This window comes from Durio zibethinus, chromosome 22 (assembly GCF_047325235.1).
Source record: "Durio zibethinus cultivar Kanyao isolate XHJ-2024 chromosome 22, ASM4732523v1, whole genome shotgun sequence".
In the NCBI taxonomy this organism is placed as follows: domain Eukaryota; kingdom Viridiplantae; phylum Streptophyta; class Magnoliopsida; order Malvales; family Malvaceae; genus Durio; species Durio zibethinus.
The window spans coordinates 22,847,587-22,867,467 of NC_143183.1; the positions used below are offsets into that span (position 1 = coordinate 22,847,587).

Consider the following 19,881-nt stretch of genomic DNA (forward strand, 5'->3'; position numbering starts at 1 on the left):
TATTAGTTCTAGATATCTTTCACCTTCTGGGGTTAACGAGTATACATCAGAGTTATGAACCATAAATTAAGTGGTGGAACTTACAAAAGGACAAAATGTTAGCTTTTAAAGATAGACTTGTAAAAAATCTGATAATGATGTAAAAGTAATGTGAAAAAAGATTTCTATCAGATTCAAAAGGTTGCTAAATAGATACTTGACGAATCTAGGGGTTATGCACCATTAAAAAAGGAATCTTGTTGGTGGAATGAGGATGTGAAAATAAAAATTAAAACTAAGCGAGAGTGTTATAGAAATTTAAGGAGCAATAGCGATAAGGTAAGTTATTTGAAGTATAAGATAACAAAAAAGAAAGCCAAAAAGCTTATTGAAGATTTAAAGACAAGGATTCATGAGCAGTTATATGGAAAACCAGAGATTAAAGATGGAGTAAAAGTATTGTTCAAAATTGTTAAGATTAAGGATAAGAAGAGTGGAAATTTTCATGGTGTAAGATGCATTAAAGGTGATAATGAAAAAGTTTTAGAGAAGGGTAAAGAGCTTAAGAAACGATTAAGAGATTATTTTGATAATCTCTTTAGTGACAATTTTAAGTATGATATAGGTGAGTGTAGCATATTTTCTAAGGATATAAATCATATGTTTAAATGTAATATTTAAAGGTGTAAGGTGAAAAAAGATTTGAGAAGAATGAAAGTAAAGAAAGTTGTAAAACCGGATGAAAACTCGATTAAGGTTTGAAAATACTTGGGTGAAATAGGGAAAAGATAGTTAACGAATTATTTCAATAAAATTTAGCTTATTCAAAAGATGCCAGAAGAATGGAAGAAGAGTTCTCTACTGCTTTTATGCAAGAATAAAGGTGATAAACAAAATTGTTTAAACTATTTAGGAATAAAACTTATAATTCATACTATAAAACTGTGATACCCCAGCCCAAATAATAATTGGGCTAAACTAATACCAAAGCCCATTTGTTTATTAAGACATTATTTAGTAAAAGAAAAAGGCCTGAGACATTAAATGAAAGAAAACCTAGCTATTGAGAACCAAAAAAGAAATGGAAGTTCTTCTTTCCCATTTTCCTTAAGGTTAGATAATATGAAAAATCAAGTTGGCGATTCAAAATCAAAGGCTATAATCAAGTTAATCCCGTAAAGGTGAGTATATGCCTATTTTTATTTAAGAAGAAATATCAAGTTGATTGCTATTATTTGGAGTTGAAGTGTTGAGAGCAAAACTAAAAAAAATTATGAAATCTTTCATTAATCTTCATGATCTATTTGGGTAAATTATTGGGCTTTGTTTATTTCATGTCCTTAAGATTTATTGATGATTATTGAATAGAGTTTAAAGGCTAAAAGTGGGGATTTAAATTTTTAAAAATTGAAGGAGAAATTCTATTTTTTGTATGAGATGCTATGATATATAACAGTGAATTAAAATAGGATTATGTATTAATAGATAAATTATTGATATGATTATTATATATTGTTAGAAAGCATGTTGAATCTACTTTTTAATGAAACAAACATAAATCAAATCCAAAGTTTTTTACGAAGAGTTGTCTAATTCTTATATAAGGATATACAAGCTATAAGGCAGTAGCATTAGGGTTGAATTACAAAAATTGACTTAATTTTTATTCAAGGATTTATAGGTTAAGCCATATATGTTTCAACAAAAAAAGCAAAATTGAATTTGGAGTTTCCTATAAATAAATACGTAATTTTTATGAGAAGGTATATAGGCTATTTGGTAGCAGCATCTAATGTGGATTGGAAAAATTGTTATAATTAATCCATAAGGAATCACGAGATAGGGTGGATATAGTTAGAAAGTTTATCAAGTCTAGTTTCTAATGCATTAAAGAGATCTTAATTTCAATTTGGATATATTGAGATATGACTATTTTAATGAAAAGAGATTAGGCTGCCAGTATTAATTAGTTAACCCTTGTGTAACTTAGTTAATTTTTTTATAAATAGTCTCAAAAAGGGTTGACTAATTTTTGTTAAATTAAAATTATCTTAAATAGGCTATTAATTATTTAGGAAGAAAAACTAGGTGGTGGAATAAAAAAGAGGTAAGTAGAATCTCACACACTTTGCTTATTTTTGAATCTATGTATATATGTATGTTTCTAAATGAATGAATGTTTTATTTCATTATTTTTGATGTATTAAAATAGGATCAAGCAAATTATTATTTTGTGTTTCTCTATATAAATGATGGATCATGCTTATGAATGAAATGAGAAAATGATTTATGTTTAAAGAATAATTTTATGATGGCTACATTTTTACATTCGTGGAAAATGGAATCATCGACACCAGAACTAGTTCTACAGCCTTGATTAACAAGTTATAATAGTTAGCAAAGACATGATCATACGGCCCTGCTAACGGGTTATAGTAGTTATCGTAAGGCCCTGGCTAACGGGTTATAATAGTTAGCAATGATCATGAGGATGAAATTATCAATACGACCAATGTCATGAGTTATAACAGTGACTGTAGCTAATGATAAATGAATGATAATGATGATTTATAATGATAATGATTTATGATGATTTTAAAGATTGATCCATGATTTGTATACAAAGATGATTTATGATGATTTTTAATGATTGATCCATGATTTGATTTGATTACAATATTTGAATGTTAGCATATTTTACAATAATTTATGAATTGATATGTTTTTATATTGATTTATAAATTTACAAAATGTTTGATAGAAAGATGATCTTTGAAATGTTTTGACATTATGATTTGACAAATGTTTTGAATGATCTATATGATATATATGAAAGCGATGCTTAATCCGGTAAGGTGTGTGAGCTTATACTTGCTGAGTTGTGATTTGCTCAATCTTTTTTTACTTTTTTTTTTTCAGATGATTGAAATGATAAGTTTGGTTAGTCTTGTGAGAAGCTAGAAGATCAAATGGGAAAGATTACATAGTCATCAGAGACAATGTTGGCTAGTGAGATCCTATGAAACAATTTTGTATTTTATATGGTTTATATTTAGATATATAGTGATATATTTTTAGTTGGATTAAAGATATAGATTTTACTTGGTAGACTATATTAGTTTATTGAAGAATTTTAAAATGATTAAGAAAGAAGGCTTCGTATTACTTTCAGGTTTTACTTCAAGGTAATATGGCCATGTTACGTCTTGGTTTCGGGGCGTGACATAAATTGGTATCAGAGCTTAAGTTGCTACCTTTGGAGAATTTTTTAAAAGTTAGATTATGATTTGTAGACTGTGATGATATTTTCTTTAAAAGCCTAAGTTATTTTTCTTGGAGATTTTCTAAGAGTTCAAGTTATGATCTTTAGATGTTAATGAGCTTATAATATGATTTTATAGATTTTTTAAAAACTATGATTATGATCTTTAGAGATTTTTAAGAAGTTAAATTATGATAAGTAGATTAACAGTGATTTTCCAAAAATGTAGCTTATGATTTTTGGGTTGTAAGAGATTCTATGAGTATAGTTATGATCCATATACTATGTGGAGATTTTTAAGAACTTAGATGATGACTTCTAGATAATGTGATGATTTTTCAAGGATATAGTTAGATCTATAGACTATAGTGGTGAGTATAAGTAAATGATTTGATAAATTTTGGAGTAATTAAAGTTTCAATGAATTTTGAAGAATTAATGATTCAATGGATTCTTGGTGTAATTATTTTGGTTAATATTTACATATTGCTTTGGGATCTTGCAGTTAAGAGAAAGTGTAATTACTTTGATATAGTGCAATTTTATAAGTTGAAGAGATTTTCGATGCAACTTATAATGAGATATCTTTTATGAGATAAAGGATTATTCAAGAGAACGATTTGATCATTGGAGATCCTATGGGTTTGAGAAAAGACTTTTGACTTAATGAGGTTTTGAAATTATTTTATAAATGTTAAGTGAATCCTTGATCATAGATTAAAATTGAAATAGGAGTGTACATTGTTGGAATTAAAAGTATAGAATATTGGAGTTGGAATGAAATGATATGTTGAACTTTTGAAGTAATTATTTATGGATTATAATGTTTGGGAATTTATTTTGATGGATTTAGTCTGAAATATTATAATTGTGGTAAATAGTTTTATATTCGTAAAGAAAGATATTCACTTGATTTAGTTCTAAAATTTTTTATTGTGAAAGTATTTAAGATTTGATCATACGAGTTGAATGTTTGTATAGTTAATTTGAAGTTTGATTAGTAAATTCCTATTTAGGGTGTATTGAATTTTTTTTAATGGCTAAAGTGATTAATTTGTGGTTATAGTTTTTAATTGAAGTATACTATTGGATTCCTTTGAATTTTATATTTATGGAGAACATTGCCTATTATGGTACAAGGTTGTGTACTTAGCAATGAATTAAATTTGTGGATAAAAATTAAGCTTATGGTTATTTAGATGATTTACTACGGAAGTTGATTTTGAAAGAGTAATAATTTATAGAAAAATATATATGTTTTGGCTAAGAATGATTGTTGAAATCTTACAAGTGCAAAAGATTGTTTGAAATCTTACAAGTGCACAAGATTGTTTGAAATCTTATAAATGATGATTTTATGTACTTGGTGATGTTAAATATATACCTGATTTTAGAGAAATTTGAGAAAATTTTTGAAATAATGTGATGCATGTGGTTATTGTTCATAACTATACTTTCAACACGAATTCAAATATTTGGAGTTTTTATTATTTAAATTCTATAAGAGAATTTTACTTATGGATTATAATGGTTAGGTTTTGACTTTGACTTAGAGATGATAGCAATATATTTGATAAAATGAAAATTTGAGACATTATGATATTTGTGGGGATTATGAAGAATCAATTGTTATATGATAATTGGTCTATTAAATCAGAAAAAACAATATTCGAAATTGGAGACAACTTTGATAACTAGAGTTTTATGTATGAATTTACATGGTGTAAAATTATAGATATGATCTATTGTATCGATTTCATATGTTTTATAATGGTTAATTGATAGAAAATTTTATATTGCTAGTGGAGAAAAAAAATTAAAGTACTTTGTGATTTTTTTTTTTTTTGTGACTAAAAGATTTGTTGATACTGTTATTCAACTTTAAGGTTGTATATGGTTATGAATACTTGGTGTAAAGCGAATTACATGAAAATTTATGGACATATGTTTTTCTTGTTATGAAACAATGTTATGAAAGTTAATTTGTTTAAATTTTATTAGAAGAAAATATCAGAGTGCGCAGTAGAAGCCCGATTTGATTCAAGTTCTAAATTTTTTATGCTATTGTTAGTTGAGAAAGTGATGAATCTTTAATAAATAAGTACTAATGGATTTTGGATAAGAATATTTTGTGTTCCTTCTAGTTTTTGAGGTTTTATCGTTGATTGACATTCTTTTAAGAAGTGCTCATATCATGACTTGAAGAGAAATATTTTATAACAATAGTCATAATATAAACATTCAATGATTCATTTTGAGATTTTGTATGGAAGTATATTTAAATCTCAAACTTATTGGGATAAAAAAGAATTAGAAGAAACTTTTGTTTCTTGAATTTGTGGAACAAATGACTGATAAATTTTGGTTGATTAAGCAATTGTTTAAAGTAAGCAAAAGAATTATACCAAAATTTAGAGATAAGATTTGTACCTTCAAGTGGTTAATCATTTGTACTCAAATGTATCATCATTAAAGGTGTTATGAGGATTATAAGTAAAAAGATTAAGTTTGCATTATGTAAGGACATTTGAAGTTCTTGGTAAAGTGAAAAAAGTTCAAAATAAAGAATACTATCATTTCTGATGTCTAGTGTATAAGATGAATCTATGTCAAGAGAATATCTTGATAGAAGCTATGTAGTTGGATATAAGTATTTAGAAATTCAAGATGATATAAGCTTTAACATATTGAAAATATATTTTTTGAATGGTTGATTAGAAAGAACAAGTTTTGAGACAAAATGATTACTTTTGTCGAAGTATAACGAAACAATCATACAACAAGAAAAGTGATTTCAGAAATGGAGGAATAAGATATGGATGTTTCGAGGATGAAACTTTTTATAAGGAGGGAGAATGTGATACCCTAGCCTAAATAATAATCGAGCTAGACTAATACCAAAACCCATCTGTTTATTAAGATATTATTTAGTAAAAGAAAAATGCATGAGACATTAAATGAAAGAAAACTTAGCTATCGAGAACTAGAAAAGAAATGGGAGTTCTTCTTTCTCATTTTCCTTAAGGTTAAAGAATATGAAAAATCAAGTTGGCAATTCAAAATCAAAGGCTACAATTAAGTTAATCCTCTAAAGATGAGTATATGCCCTCTTTTTATTTAAGAAAAAATATCAAGTTGATTGCTATTATTTGGAGTTAAAGTGTTGAGAGCAAACCAAGAAAAATTATGAAATCTTTCATTAATCTTCATGATCTATTTAGATAAATTACTGGACTTTGTTTATTTCATGTCTTTAAGATTTATTGATGATTATTGAATGGAGTTTAAAGACTGAAAGTGGGGATTTGAATTTTTAAAGATTGAAGGAGAAATTTCATTTTTTAGATGAGATGCTATGATTTATAACAGTGAATTAAAATAGGATTCTATATTAATGGATAAATTATTGCTATGATTATTATATATCATTGGAAAGCATATTGAATCTACTTTCTAATGAAACAAACAGAAGTCAAATCCAAAGTTTTCCATGAAGAGTTGTCTAATTTTTACATAAGGATATATAGGTTGTAAGGTAGTAGCATCAGGGTTGAATTGCGAAAATTGTCTTAATTTTTATACAAGGATTTACAGGTTAAGCCATATATGTTTGGAAAGCTTATTGAGTCTATTTTCTAACAAAATAAGTGAAATTGAATTTAGAGTTTCCTATAAATAAATATGTAATTTTTATGAGAAGGTATACAGACTATCTGGCAGAAGCATCTAATGTGGATTGCAAAAATTGTTATAATTAATCCACAAGGAATCACAAGATAGGCTAGATGTGGTTAGAAAGCTTATCAAGTATAGTTTCTAACACATTAAAGAGATCTTAATTTCGATTTGGATATATTGAGATATGATTGTTTTAATGAAAAGAGATCAAGCTGTCAGTATTAATTAGTTAACCTCTATGTAACTTAGTTGATTTTTGTATAAATAGTCTCAAAAAAGGTTGATTAATTTCTACTGTATTACAATTATCTTGAATAGGCTATTAATTATTTAGGAAGAAAAACTAGGTGACGGAATTGAAAGAAGGTAAGTAGAATCTCACACACTTTACTTGTTTTCAAATCTATGTATATATGTATGTTTCTAAATGACTGAATGTTTTATTTCATTATTTTCAATGTATGAAAATAGGATCAAGCAAATGATTATTTTATGTTTCTCTATATAAACGATGGATCATGTTTATGAATGAAATGAGAAAATGATTTATGTTTAAAAATTAATTTTATAATGGCTACGTTTTTACATCCGTAGGAAGTGGGATCATCGACACCAGAACTAGTTCTATGGCCTTGGCTAATGGGTTATAGTAGTTAGTCAAGACATGATCATACGGCCTTACTAATGGGTTATAGTAGTTAGCGTAAAGCCCTGACTAGCGAGTTATAATAGTTAGCAATGATCATGAGGATGAAAGTATCGATACAACCAATGTCACAGGTTATAATAGTGACTGTAGCTATTGATAAACAAATGATAATGATGATTTATGATGATAATGATTCATGATGATTTTAAAGATTGATCCATGATTTGAATACAAAGATGATTTATGATGATTTTTAATTATTGATCCATAATTTGGTTTGATTACGATATTTGAATGTTAGCATATTTTGTAATAATTTATGAGTTAATATGTTTTTATATTGATTTATGAATTTACAAAATATTTGATAGAAAGATAATTTTTGAAATGTTTTGACATTATTATTTGACAAATGTTTTGAATTATCTATATGATATATATGAAAATAATGCGTGATCCGGTAAGATGTGTGAGCTTATATTTGTTGAGTTGTGGTTTACTCATTCTCCTTTCACTTTTTTTTTTTTCAGATGATAGAAATTATAAGTTTGGTTAGTCTTATAAGAAGCTAGAAGATCAAATGGAAAAGATTACCGGAGACAATGTTGGCTAGTGAGATCTTATAAAATAGTTTTGTATTTTATATAGTTTATATTTAGATATAGAAAGATATATTATTAGTTGGATTAAAGATATAGATTTTACTTGACAGACTATATTAGTTTATTAAAGAATTTTAAAATGATTAAGAAAGAAGGCTTCGTATTCCTTTGAGATTTTACTTCAAGGTAATATAGCTGTGTTACGTCTTGATCTTGAAAAGTGACAAAAACCTTTGTAACAAAGTAATTAAATGTAAGTTGCAATATGAGGTTACTATTTTCGAAAACCAATTTGGATTTATATGAGGACGCTCCACAATAGAGATAATTTGCCTATTAAAGATTTTGTTAGAGGATTTTTGAATGAGAAAGTAAAATCTCCATATGGTATTTATTGACTTAGAGAAAGTATATGATAGAGTTTCACAAGAAGTGCTGTAATGGGCTTTAATAAAGGAAAAAGTTCCTTTAAAATACATTAATATAGTTAAAGATATGTATGAATGGGTTGTAATGAATGTGAGGATATTTGGGGAATTAACCGATAGCTTTACCATTACCTTAGGATTGAATCAAGGCTCAACACTAAATTTATTTATTTTTGCATTAGTTATGGACAAGCTCATTGGGCATATCTAAGATAAGGTGTTATGGCGCGTGTTATTTGCAAATGATATAGTCTTAGTTGTTAAAATTAGTAATGATCATAATGTAAAATTAAAATGATGTGCTAGAGTCTCAAGACTTCGAATTAAGTAGATCTAAAACTAGATATATGGAATGTAAGTTTAGTAATCATAAGAAAGCAGGTACTAATGTGATTAAGTTTGATGTGGAATAGTAACAAAAATTAGTCATTTCAATATTTAGGATCAATTATTTAGAGCGATGCTGAGATAGAAAAGGATGTAAATTATAGGATTCAAGTAGGATAGGTGAGGGGACGAAGTGCGTCGAGTGTATTGTGTGATTACAACATGCCTTTAGAGTTAAAGGCGAAGTTGTATAAAACAACTATAAGGCTTACATTGTTATATGAGATTGAGTATTGGGCCATTAAGAAACAACATTAGATGAAAATGAACATAGTTAAAATAAGGATATTTAGATGGATGTGTGGTGAGATTAGAAGAGAAAAAATAAAAAGATTCAAAAAAAAATTAAAGGCAGTTTAAACTAAGAAAAAAAATGATAGATGACTGTTTAAATGGTTTGGACATGTGAAACGGAGGCTTATTTATGTACCAGTTAGGAGAAATGAGCTTCTAGATTTGGGAAAGACTAAAGCTTCTACAAGTAAACCATAAAAGGCGTGGATGCAAGAAGATTTAGAAAATAGATGAAAATGCTGTTTTTTTATAAAAATGAAGGGCATAAGAAAATTCAAAACTATGATCTAACATGATTCTTTTTTTTTTGGCTTTTCATGCAACTGATCTCAAAATTATAGGATATAAAACTTAATTTGTTGTTGTTGTTTTATTGATTTAGATTTATTTTAAGGTGCTATCATATGGAATTTCATGTTTGGATTAATTACTTGTCATTTTGATTAATTAAGAATGTCATGTGGAATCTTTTGTTAAGATTTATTTTTATGCTTTGATTGATTATTATTTAATTATATCACATCATATAACATAATGATTAGGTTTAATTTTTAAGTATGGGTTAATTATGTTTATCTTGTAGTTTAGGTTTCATCTTTTATTTTATTTTTCATACAAATTACTTTATTTACTTCCTAAGTTTTTTATTTTTCAAGTTCTTTATTTTCAAGTCATTTATTTGACCAACTTTTTCATTTTTTAAGATCTTTAATTTTTCAATTATTTACTTTTTAAAGTTATTTATTTTAGTTTTTTGTATCATAATCAATAATTATCTAAAAATTATTTAAGGTTGGCAACCCACCTATATCTCTTTAAATGCATGCGTGACAATATGAGACATAATTCATAAATGCATGCATGCATTAAGTGAATGGTGAGATGTATTATTTGATTTGAAAGCTTTACGATGTAATATATGAAGTGGAATAGTATAGACTAGATTATCCCAAGCATGATTAAATTATGATTCTTTCTAATTTTGTATCCTAATATTCGAACCAAGTTCCTTGATAAAAAAAAGACTAGAGACCTTAATGCCTACAATTGATTCTCAATTATTAGAATAAATCGAGTGGTGACTCTCAAATCAAACATATTCCAAAATGAGAGTGATAGGGATGAAATCTACTCTTCTCATAATGGACCTATAATCTAATATGATAGATAAAAGTACGTAACTTGAATATGAGATCACAGAAAACTCAAATGTGGGGATTATCACATGACAATCTCATAGTGGGAATGACACAAAAATAACAGCAAAATTTTGGGATTTGATACCATGTTAAAATTCAACTTAAAAGTAATTAACTATAATTATAATGACAAACTTGAATATAAAACCATAAGAAACCTTAGGCTTAAGTTTTAATAGATATAGGATAATAGAACTTAACAATATCCAACACTCTTAAGTGAGTAGAAGATAAAATTAATCTTTAAGGTCCAAATTGTTTCATTCCATAACTCAACTAGATTTTCATTTTCTTACAACATTTATTTCAATCTTGACATAAAGGAAATTTTGAAAAAAGAATGAGAAGCAAATACTATTATATCTAAGACATGCACGAAAATTTTAAGGCAACTTTCTTTCCTAAATATCAAAATTCATATTTATATATATAAATATAATTTTCTTTCCTAAAACTCGAAAGAATTTTACTAAATATATCAATTCTATTAATTTGTCCAAAAATCAATACAATTAAACTCACAATAGCAAAATTTGCTATTTATATTAACAAAATATATCGTGAAATATACTAATCCCATTCCCATTTCTCCAAAAATCAACAAAATAAAAAAGTACAACAGCAAAATTCAATAAAATTGAAATATAATTCAATATTAAGTCATAATATAGTGGCAAATTTTACCTTAATATTAAATTTTCAAGTTATCTTTGTTTAAAATTTTAATTAATCATAATTTGTAAATAAAAAGAAAATAAAAGTTGCACAAAAAATAATTAAAAGTGAAAAATTTTTTTGCTAACATAATTAAAAAAACCTTGAAATTTACCATTTTATTTATGTAAGTCACTATAATTTTATTATATCCAAATAAATCCATAATTTTTACTTTCCACCTAAATAAGATCTTAAACTTTAAGTAATATTTAAATAAATCCTTATCTTTTAATTTGTATATAAATAAATCATTAATATAAATAAATATTTTATTTGAAATAAGGACATACTTAAATATAAATTAAAGAATAAAAATTAATTTGAATACAATAAAGATATAAGAATTTATCTAAATAAAGTGGTAAATTTCAAATGACTACTTTAGTATTTTAGGCAAAATCTTATAAATAAAGTCAAACTTAAAATTTTAATATACTTCTTTGGATGTTAATTGTTGAGTTTGGGAACGAGAGAGTCAAGATAGATTGGTGGATGAATTTTGGGCTTGTTTCGATGAGAAAGGTCAACAATCGACGATGGTTATAGTGATGGCCAATCATTTGAGTTTGTGAGGAACTTTCGGATTTTCAGATTTAATTTTGAGTTTAAAATATTTTTAATTAATAAAAATTGAAAAATTTAATGGTAAAATAGATTTACTAACATATGCAAATTACTGTCGTTAAATAATCCTAATTTGAATACATCCAAAAATATTTAATTTTATATTAACTAAATTAAAATTAATATTCTTAATTAAAAAATATCAAAATGTTAAATCATTAATTAAGTGTTTAGTCAAAATTTTAATATACTATTTGTAAAATTTGTAAAATGTATAACATAAATATTTTTTTTATTTATTTAATTTTTTAATAAGATTAAGAATTTTGCTAGCATTGTCCTAAAAGCACTATTCAAAGCGTTATTTAGTAATCTTTTACATTAAATATAATAATTGATAATAAATGTGATAATCTACGATCCATTGGATGAAAATATTAATTTAGGTGTTGTTTGATAAACTGAAAAACTAATGAAAATTTTAGTACTGAATTTTTAATACTAAATTTCATAAGCGTTAAATTTGTATTGCAAAAGCTATTTGATATGATGTTGAAAATTAATTACTGAAAACAGCGATATTGTTTGATAACTATAAATATTGACTTTTGAAATTATTCATTTTACATTTTTACCTTTATTATCATCATATTTTATATTACTACATATTATAGTAGGCATCTGAAGACATCTCGTGTTGAAAACAAATTGAATCTGGATAGCTGAAAAAAAAAAAGAAGAAAAAAAAAACAACGAAGAATTTCTTCAGTCCCATGGCGACTGCCATCTCATAATTATCATGGAACATGGAAACATATTCGAGGAAGGCCATAAAGCCATCACAACAGATCGCTCATGATTCCGGGAAAATAAAAAGAAGAGAATAAAGTTCTATAAGAGTACTATAGTTTAAAAAAATTTTAAAAGTGAAATTCACTACCGTGTTTTAGATTGGTGATAAGTAACTATCTATCTACTTATTAAAATGTATTTTAAAAAGTATCTTAGTTTAAGCTATCAAATGCATTGAAAAATTAAATTACTAAAAATATGCCTGGATAATATTAAAAAGTCTTACAGCACTTCTTGTTAACAAAAGAGAAATATAAACTTGATTTTTTATATTTTAGTAAAAGCTATTAAATAATAGATGAATCAAATCAGAATACGGCTTGAATTTTAAAAATGTTGGTATAATATGGCCCTGCCTTGTACTTTCAGCGATGCTATTGTTGTAATTTTTGAGTGCTTGCATTGTTGATCATCACTTTCTATTGTTCATGTAATTGCTGAGGTGTCCCAACTTGTTGAACTTCAAAAAAAAGGGAATCAAACTTCGAGAGAAAAATTCTTGAAGGCATATTTTAGAAGTCATTTTTCTTTAAATTTATTTTAAGCTTAGTGAAAGATCATGTGTCATTTGAAATGAAACAAAGTGCTGGGTTTCATTTTGAAAGATATAACTATTAGTGTAGGGTAGTCGACTCTACCTCTTTGGCAGCAGACTGTTCCTTTGCAAATCTTAGTTCTAGTAGATTTTGTTCATTGCGACAGTTGACTCCTCAACAAATTTCAGAATGTTAAAAGATAGCGAGTTAGTTGATTCCACCACTAGGCAATCGACTTGCTTGAATTCTAGAACACTTTTGACGTGAGTAATAAACTCCTTTCAAGATAGTCAACTTCTATGAAAATAGATAATGTTTCAGCCATGAGAGCAGTTAATTTCAGTTCCAAACAGTTGATTCCCTCTAAATAGCTCGTGTTTTTCTAAAACAGAAGATCTCCATGTTCAAAACATTTGATTCCCTCTAAATTAAACAGTCGAGTGGCTTGAACCATAGCAATCTTAGGGTTAGGAAACAATTGCTACTTTGTAATATTGGAACCAAAATGTACTGAAACTTTATTAGAATCAAATCGTGTTGAAACTTTGGTACATATTTGAAGTGCATGGCAGTAAGACTACATTGGCATTAGCAGTCTGACTACCCCTTATGGTCAGCCTAAAGCAGTTGATTCCACTAAGCATTGAAATCAATTGCTATTAATAAGTCTTCTTTCTCAAGTTCTTTATATCATGAAACTATAGTTGAGCTGTTTTGTAACTTGTTTAAGTTATTCTTTCACTTGATTTTTTATTTACTTTGAGAACAATTCTAATACTTTCTTCAATCATATCGTTATTTCATTATTCTTTTATTTTCCTAAACAGAAGATTAGGATTTAAGCAAATATGGATCTATGATGGATTAGAAAAACATGCGATGGCAGAAATCGTTGTTTAATTAACCAAGGCATATACATTTATACAAGTGATCCTTCATCATTTTACCATCTGAATACGTTGCTGGATCTATTGTTGCAATCATTACAGCAAATATAAAATCAAGTACAAAACGTTCATAGCTTGGCGTACCTCTTAAGATTTTCTCCAGCATCCTTTGCATGCTCTGGCACAGGCATGTTACACAGGAGAGTAACCCTCGATGATGATACCAGGGATCGGATGTCCGAGCTTGAAGGGTCTGTTTTCCATAGTCGCACCTCCCAAACCTAGTTGAAAATTAGCATTTGGGAGTGTTTGTAAAACAGCCGTCATTAATATATTTACTATATTTCAGCAGCATTATTTAAGGCACGGCACATGGACATTTAATAGACAATTGGTGTTTTTGATATATAAAATTATGACAGAATAATATAAAATAATATTATAGATAGAATTAAATTAAATAATATATTTTATTTTATATTTGAGGTCCGTAAGATTAAAATAAAATAATTTATTTATTGATCAAAATCATCTTTTTTTAAAATTTATATAATTTAAATTATTAATGTAATTTTTAAAAGTATCTCAATTTCATAGATTAAAAATAATCTTATTAACTTTAAGATAATTGAATTATCTTATGCCAAGAAAATGATTAATCTTATTTACAATCTTATCAATTTCTTTAAATATAAATCAAATATGATGTAAGATAATTATAATTCTATTTTATCCATCAATTTATGCACCAAACATTACCCAAGTATACAAGATATGAGTTTGAAGAGATATGCATATACTAAATGTACATGTATGCAGCTTTTCAACAATGTGAAACCGTGAAAGACTATCATCAATCATCATATGCCTCGTTGTTGTTGGTTTTGGATCTGCAGCAAACAAGACAAGTATAGAATGATGCACATATTTAAGGTGTAGCTTACCAATTTGTGGAATTTTGCTCCGCAAAGCAAGGTACATGAAGCAAAGCTCGGATAAAAAGCAAATTCAAGTAACCAAAAGTTGTCTCTTGTTCTGTCTCTGGCCAAAAAGACCGCAAGGTGGGTTGTGATTTGGTTACAAATTTTTTAAACCTTGATGAAAGTTATTATTGTATGAAAAGTGATAAGAGGAATGTTATTATGAGATTTATAGAAAGTTTTCGAAATTAATGCATTGTGTTTTTTTTTTTTAATTTATAAAAAATATTTCTTAAAATAATATTTTAACCAACTTTAAACAATATCTATGGAAAACTTGTTAGTTGGATTTTATCATTATATTTGGGAAAAGACAAAAAAAAATTGAAAATAGGTATGGTAGGAAGAAAATAATAGGAGAAAAGGAAAATTTATTCCAAATCCAATTCATTCAAATCCTCTTTTTCTCTTTCTCATTTTTTTCTCCCCCCCCCCCCCCCCCCCCCCTTTTCATTTCCTTCCAAACATTGTGCAACTGGTATCTCAGTGATGGGATAAGAACTTATGGAAAGAGAATCCTGTTCTGCTATTTTATAAAGCGCAAAGACATTGGAAAGTTTTTTAAGCTAAGTTATTGAATTATTTTATTAAAAATGACTAAATACAAATTAAAATTAATAAATTAAAAGGTTTTTATCAAGTGTGTAAAATTTTAAAAAATAATAATAAATTTTTATATTTTTTTAGATAAATATTTTTAATAAAAATATTAATAAAATTTTTATCGTAAATAAATATAAATAAATTTAAATTATAAAAAATATTTTTAATAATTTTTTATATATTATTAATTTATTGGTTTAAAATTTTTATTAAATCTTTTATTTTTTTAAATTCAGAAACTTTACCAAAACATCTTCGTATAAAGTTTGTCCTTTACAGCAAGCCTGAAAGTTTATTTATCTAAAATTAAAGTGGAGCTTTAGGTAATAAATGAATATGCGAATGAGCATCCAAATTAAGTACTAGTATACCGGCCGCTCAATAAATAATAATACCTACCTGAATGGTCTTGCCAAGATTGACCGGGGTGGCTTCAGCGAAGATAAGGTCTCCCAGTTCGGCGCGCTTTAAATGATTGATACTAAGGTGGATTCCAGCCACTCTTTGGTAGCCGCTAGCTATGTGAGCCCCGATGCTAGCCAGTGCTTCCGCTATCAGAGCCGATACTCCACCGTGCAACACCTTGAATGGCTGCTTTGCCAATACTCAATCGCAAGATCATTAATTAATTTTTAAATATGGAAGAGATAAATTTGTTAGTTTGAACCGTAAAAAATGAAAGGAAACAAAAATACTAGTATTTGAGAATTCACTCACCTGACAGCACTTTTGGGTTACTTGAAGGCGTCCAGTGACTTTGGTGGGGGACAAATCTTGAAATTCAAACCCAAATGGATGCAGCGGAGCATCCAGACAGGCAGTCTTGTCCAAAGATGATGATGATTGATCCATCAGCAGCGAACCGCAAGTAGTCAAGGACAAACCCTTAAAATTAATTATACCTTTTTCTGTCTAAGAAAACTTAGAGTTTTGGGAATAAGATAGGGTGGCGTCAGGGGAGGGGAAGGCGGAGTGGGTGCTGGTTTGATTTGTGAATATGTCGTCGTCAACACCTACACCTTGCTTTTTGTTTTGTTGCTCCGTAGGTTTTCAAGACCAGGAAACATCTCAATCTCCGTCCAGCTCTTGGGTATTGATTCTTCTCTTTGACATTAACGGAGCAGAGCAGGGGTATTTTGGCATATTAGTAGAATCGATGCTAATCTTGTGGTAGGTAATCCTCGTGGCACGTGGGACATGTGGTCTGGTTTTTGCTCTTTTTCTTTTTACTCGTTTCAACGTATTCGTATTTTAGGCCAAATTCCAGGGTTAGGTAGCATCTATGCATAGCATGTGTAAACCAAATGTTCCTTACTCGTGACTTGTGACCTAACACCACCCTGTCTAACGCTTCATAGTTCACCACCCAACGCCCAACGCCCAATATTTTTTTGTTTTTGGCCTTTAGCCTTTTGCTTTGCAAATAAAATTTCCAGTATTGCCGTGTTGTTGTAGGACATAAATATCAGAATGTAATGATTATTTATCAATCTCACACTTTTCGTTTAATCAAATCTTATTTACAAAAAAAAATTGGAGTTTAATTCATTCTCACAAATTAAAATTCGGCTTCCAAGGTTTGCAAAATTTTCCTTTTTGAAATTTTTTTGAAATTTTGATTTTTATAAAAAATCTTAGTTACAAAATTTTTTTCTTAATTAAACTTTTATGTTTTTTTTTTCATAATTGCCGTAATGTTCAAATTCCTGAACTCAAACTTTAGACACTAATTAAAAGTTATTATCAAATTTTTTGTTTAAATATGATTAGTTACCTAAGTAAATTTATTTTTTTTAAAAAAATTTTAAGTTTGACTAAATATTTCTAAAAAATAATAGATTTTAATTTATATTTTTAAATATATTCAAGAGTTCAGTTATATATAAAAAATATTATAGCACTTCACAATATTCATCCTAAAATGATATCAATTAATTTTAAATTATACTAAGATTGATTTCAATTAAATGGTTTTTTATCTTAAATTTTGATATATAAATACTAGAAAAAATTTTTAAGTCTTTGACACCATTATGACGGAATTCTTAAAAATTATTTCTCAACTTAAGAGTATTCGTAAAAGTCATTCATTATCTTGAAAAGATTATGTCATTGGATTTATTAAAAATTTTATAGAAAATATTTTTTAATTCAATTCATCATTTTTAATTTTTTGATTTTATTTTTTTCTTGAAAATAAATACCAAATATTGTTATTGTAATTTTTAATCTAAATTTTCTAGCATTTTGGAAAAATTTAAAAAAATTTTCACCTAAAAATCTCTAAAAAAAAATCATCCATTTGGGCATTTTTAGAATTGAATTATTGGAATAATTAATATTTAATTCTAAACTATTTCTTAATGCTATGAAATTATTCTAAACTAATAAAGGCAATTAAACTTTAAATTTTGAAAAGTTTCTCTAACAAGAAGCAATATAACCTTAAAATTTAAAAAGCTCTTTTAACTTAAAGCAATGAAACTTTAAATTTTGAAAAAAAAAAAACCTCCTTTAAAATAATGTGTAACTTTAAATTAAAAAATTTTACTGAAGTCATGACCTAAACTAAATTGAAATCTAAAAACTAAATGACCTGAACTGACCAAAATTCTAAAAATAAAATGATTTGGATTGAATGGAAGCCTGGAAATGGAATGACTTGAACTAAGTCGAAATCTACAAATTAAATGACCTAATTGAGTCAAAATAAAAAAAAAAATGTAATGACTTGGATTACATCAAAATTGAAATATGAAATGATTTGGATTGAGCCAAAGTTTGAAAATGAGATCAAATACCTTGAGGTTTAAACAGATTGTACTCAGAGGCATAAACAAAGGTAAGGAACTTTATAAAAAATTTAAAAACTTTATCTTGAAATGTTTCCCTCATTCGACAGTAAAAATCTTAGGACCAACAAATTTAAAACTTTTTTTCATGAAAAGAAAATTTTAAAGAAAAATTTTAGCCCTTTTACTAATCAACATCCAAAGCCAAAATTTATTATATGCAATATATGGAATGAATGTAGTGCATGAATGTAATGCACGAATGTAATGCACGAATGTAATGCCATGAATACAATACATGTAATGTCAACATTATGCACATCCAATTGTGGTAAAGGTAAAACTTTTAGCCCTTTTACTAATCAACATCCAAAGCCAAAATTTCTTATATGCAATGTATGGAATGAATGCAATGCATGAATGCAATGCATGTAATGTCAACATAATGCACATCTAATTGTGGTGAGAGGTTCTAAAAACTCTTTTCGTATCGTCTTTCGTTTTCAACTTCAAGCAAGTATAACTTCAAGGTTGGTTACCAAGTTCTATCAATAGGTTTATGAACCAAAATCTTCACTCACCAATTTGATCAAGACATTTGAACTTTTTCAAAATGTTTCTATTTTATTTGAAAACCTTAAGTATCAACATTTTCTCAAGCTTTTCCATCAGTCTCATTTCTTTTCATTCTATCCTTGTCACATTCAACCTTCTTTCATAATTGTTATAATGTTCAAATTTGTGAACTCGATCATTAGACAATAAGTAGGAGTCATCACAAATTTTTTTTTATTTAGATATGATTGGTTGCCTAAGTGAATCTATTTTTTTTTTTTTTTAAATCCTAAGCTTGACTAAAGGCTTCTAAAAAGAGAAGATTCTATACTATATCTTTGAACTATGTTCAGGAGTTTAATTACATATAAAGAAGGTTATAGCACCACAAAATACCCATCCTAAAATGGTAACAATTAATTTTAAATTGTCCTAAGATTGGTTTTAACTAAATCGTTTTTTATCTTACATTTTGATATTTATATGTTGAAAAAAATTTGATCTTAAATTTAATTATTAAATGCTCTTTCATCTTAAATTTTATCATAAAACAATTATTTCTATTCGAAGAAGTTTATTCGAAATAAAGTAATAAAATTTTTTTAATATTTTAAAAATTAATAAGTAAAAGATTTAAAATATAAGTTTTTTTACCGAACAAGTACAAATAGTCACAACTATTTAACCAATTATGTATTTCAAATAATTATGACCTTCTGTTTTATAATAGAATAATTGTTTCTGTTCATATAAGTTTATTTGAAATAAAATAATATTTATTTATTAATATTTTAAAAATTAATAAGTAAAAAATTTAAAAGATAAATCTATTTAACGAATAAGTTCAAATAGTCATGATTATTTTAACAATTATCTATTTCAAATAATTATGACTTTTTATTTTGTCATAAAATAAT

At 26.9% G+C, this 19,881-nt stretch overlaps 1 protein-coding gene across 1 annotated transcript; it reads right to left on the reverse strand.

The window, feature by feature from the left end:
* Positions 1 to 14,026: 14,026 nt before the first annotated feature.
* DHNAT1 (Thioesterase superfamily protein) lies at positions 14,027 to 16,900 on the reverse strand. The gene is made up of 3 exons (XM_022905573.2): positions 16,335 to 16,900; positions 16,017 to 16,208; positions 14,027 to 14,315 (listed from the first exon to the last, which is right to left on the reverse strand). Exons 1-3 carry the CDS (start codon positions 16,467 to 16,469, stop codon positions 14,163 to 14,165), a joined length of 480 nt encoding a protein of 159 aa, XP_022761308.1. The 5' UTR covers positions 16,470 to 16,900; the 3' UTR covers positions 14,027 to 14,162.
* Between the last annotated feature and the right edge of the window lie 2,981 nt (positions 16,901 to 19,881).